This window comes from Berghia stephanieae, chromosome 6, assembly GCF_034508935.2.
Source record: "Berghia stephanieae isolate SIO BIC M18660-M18661 chromosome 6, UCSD_Bste_1.3, whole genome shotgun sequence".
Taxonomy (NCBI): domain Eukaryota; kingdom Metazoa; phylum Mollusca; class Gastropoda; order Nudibranchia; family Aeolidiidae; genus Berghia; species Berghia stephanieae.
Window position 1 is genome coordinate 10,473,470 of NC_088365.1, and position 2,634 is coordinate 10,476,103.

A 2,634-nucleotide genomic window follows, 5' to 3' on the forward strand; every position below is an offset into this window, starting at 1 on the left:
TAGATCCTCGTTCAACAGGAAGATTGGACGACACCTAGAGCTTATGGAGATAGGGTTTGAACCCTTGGGCTCTTGTATCATACCGACTACCACAACTACCGTCACCACTACAATTCTTGTTTCAAGCAGCACTGGTAAGAGAACGAATTTGCAATGGAGAAAGAAGAAGAAAAAGAAGAGAGAGTAAAGATATATATATATATATATATATATATATATATATATATATATATATATATATATATATATATATATATAATATATATATATATATATATATATATATATATATATATATATATATATATATATATATATATATATATGGAGAGAGAGAGAGAGAGAGAGAGAGAGAGAGAGAGAGAGAGAGAGAGAGAGAGAGAGAGAGAGAGAGAGAGAGAGAGAGAGAGTCTTGTATCTGTTTAAATCAATCTGTGCCCAAGATGAACTTTGAGAAATCCAATAGCGAAATACCCGTACATACCAGATGGCAAGGCACACCTTGATAGTAATTACATCTTATGACTAATAACACAGAAAAGTTGTAAGACATGGAATGAGATTTTAAAAAGTTAGCTCAGGGTGAAAAAGGCAATGATGATGATGATGACTAATAACAAATTATTCTTAAAACTGACCCCCTCCCCCATTTTCCCCTTTTCTTTTACCTTCTCCAGCTCAAGGTCTCAGCGTCTGGGCACACATCATCCTACCCATCCTCATCGCTCTCGTCGTCTTTATCTTCATCCTCTTCCTCATTTTCATCTGCAACCGTCATCGCAAACGCCGAGCAGCCTTGAGCATCATCGAGAAAGACACGTTCTCCAACGACAGAAACCCAATCGTTCTCTCTAACGACATGGACTCTGAAGACGCGGTTCTTCAGCCCAAATCGCCGCTCGTTCTGGCTTCCGACACCAGTACACACCTTTCAAGCACGGATTCACCTCAGCATTACCAGCAGCAAAGTCCCGAACCCTACCAGCAGCACCAGCAGCAGCAGCATCACCACCGCCACCGTCATCGCAAGGACAAAAATGGCAAAACACGCCGAGGAGATTTCGAAGACCAAGACCAGGACGAAGAAGGCGAGCGATCTTTAAAGCAAAAACACTTAATATCTTCGTCATCGTCGTCGTCTTCTTCATTGTCCTCTGCAACAAAGGGGAAAAACTCTCATACCCACCACGGGCACAAAAGTAAAAAAGACAAGAGTCACAAGAAATCCAAGTCAAAAGACAACGCGGCGGTGGGATTCAGTGACCCGCCGTCCACGTCATCGGATAGACCAAACAGTAATAACAATAACAGAGAGGCGGACGAAGATGGCGCTAACAATATTATAAACATCGTTCCCGACACCCCGAGTTCTGAGGGGTTCCCCGTCACCCATTCCCCGACCAAAAAGAGACAGCCCCCGCCTTACTGGCAAGCCTCCAAACACCACCCACCCCCGTACCGACTCCCACCATCTTATGGGAATGATAATGAAAATGATGAAAACGGTGATAATAAAAATGACAACGATGACGTTAATAATGATGATAATAATGTAGATAACCAGCCAGGTGCCGGTGTCAGCTGTGGTAGTCTCGGTAATGAGAATCCATTTCTGAAGTCGTCATGTACAACAACTCAAGTGTAACTTTCACAAACCATACAACCAATCTACCAACCATTTTAGCAGTAACCCCCCCCCCCCCCCCTTGTACATCCTTTGCTGCAATGAAACAATTCAGCCGGAAACAAGCTTTGAACTTAAATTGGGCATAATGCCCACCACACAATGGAATTACCATAATGATATCATAGCGACCACCTGTAAGGCGGCCGGCCATAAACTGAGTCACCTAACCTCCCGGGCAGCCAATCATTTTTGTCTCCATTATTTTTTATATCTCTCATATTATAGTTGACCCCATAGCCATCTCACATTTCATGCCTACCAATCAAAACAACTGGAATTCCAGTGCTTATTTTTTAAAAATCCCATAGCCATACCCAGAACATGCCTGCTGCCGGTTAAACTGGAGATTTGACGCAGTGACACTTAGATATTGACATTGCTAAATTGTGCTACGCCTTGCATTTTTTAAAACGTTTTGTTTCAAATGAAAAATGATCCATGCTCAGTGTCTGGAGGGCCGCCAATTTTGGCTGATCGGTTTGGTTTGAAGAAACCTATGCTGCAGTCTTAAGGAAAAAGACCGTATGTGGCCTCTTACTGCAAGTAAACATAGTTTTTTTTCCCTTAGGACGGCAGTATGGTTGACCCCTTAGCCAGAAGAAACCTATGCTGCAGTCTTAAGGAAAAAGACCGTATGTGGCCTCTTACTGCAAGTAAACATACCGTTTTTTTCCCTTAAGACGGCAGTATGGTTGACCCCTGAACCATGCACGGTTATATTTCATTGGAAATAAATTAGTCTTATACGAACATTTATTATTACGGTTTTTTAAAAGTTATTGTTTTTTTTTTTTGTTTGTTTGTTTTTTTTTTGTTTTTTTTTTTTTTAATTTGAGGGGGTTGATGTATTTTTTTTGTTGGAAAAACCCACCATTATGTGGAAATTTTACTGAATATTTGCACTTCGCAGTCATGCATTAAGATTACTTATGTCATTTTTTCAAGAT

General features: G+C 40.9%; 1 protein-coding gene across 3 annotated transcripts in view; it reads left to right on the top strand.

The window, feature by feature from the left end:
* The window catches only part of LOC144974467 (uncharacterized), a 233,894-nt gene extending 231,806 nt beyond the window's left edge, over positions 1–2,088 (top strand). For 2 of the 3 annotated variants that reach the window (XM_078917355.1, XM_078917357.1), the window contains 2 exons: positions 1–134; positions 678–1,975. The exon at positions 1–134 is cut by the window's left edge and continues 47 nt beyond it. In XM_078917355.1, the coding sequence (XP_078773481.1) occupies positions 1–134; positions 678–1,645 (1,102 nt within the window). In that variant the 3' untranslated portion in view covers positions 1,646–1,975. Of the gene's footprint in view, positions 135–677 lie in introns of all 3 variants that reach the window. The other variant, XM_078917356.1, reaches the window with a different exon arrangement.
* Positions 2,089–2,634: the final 546 nt, after the last annotated feature.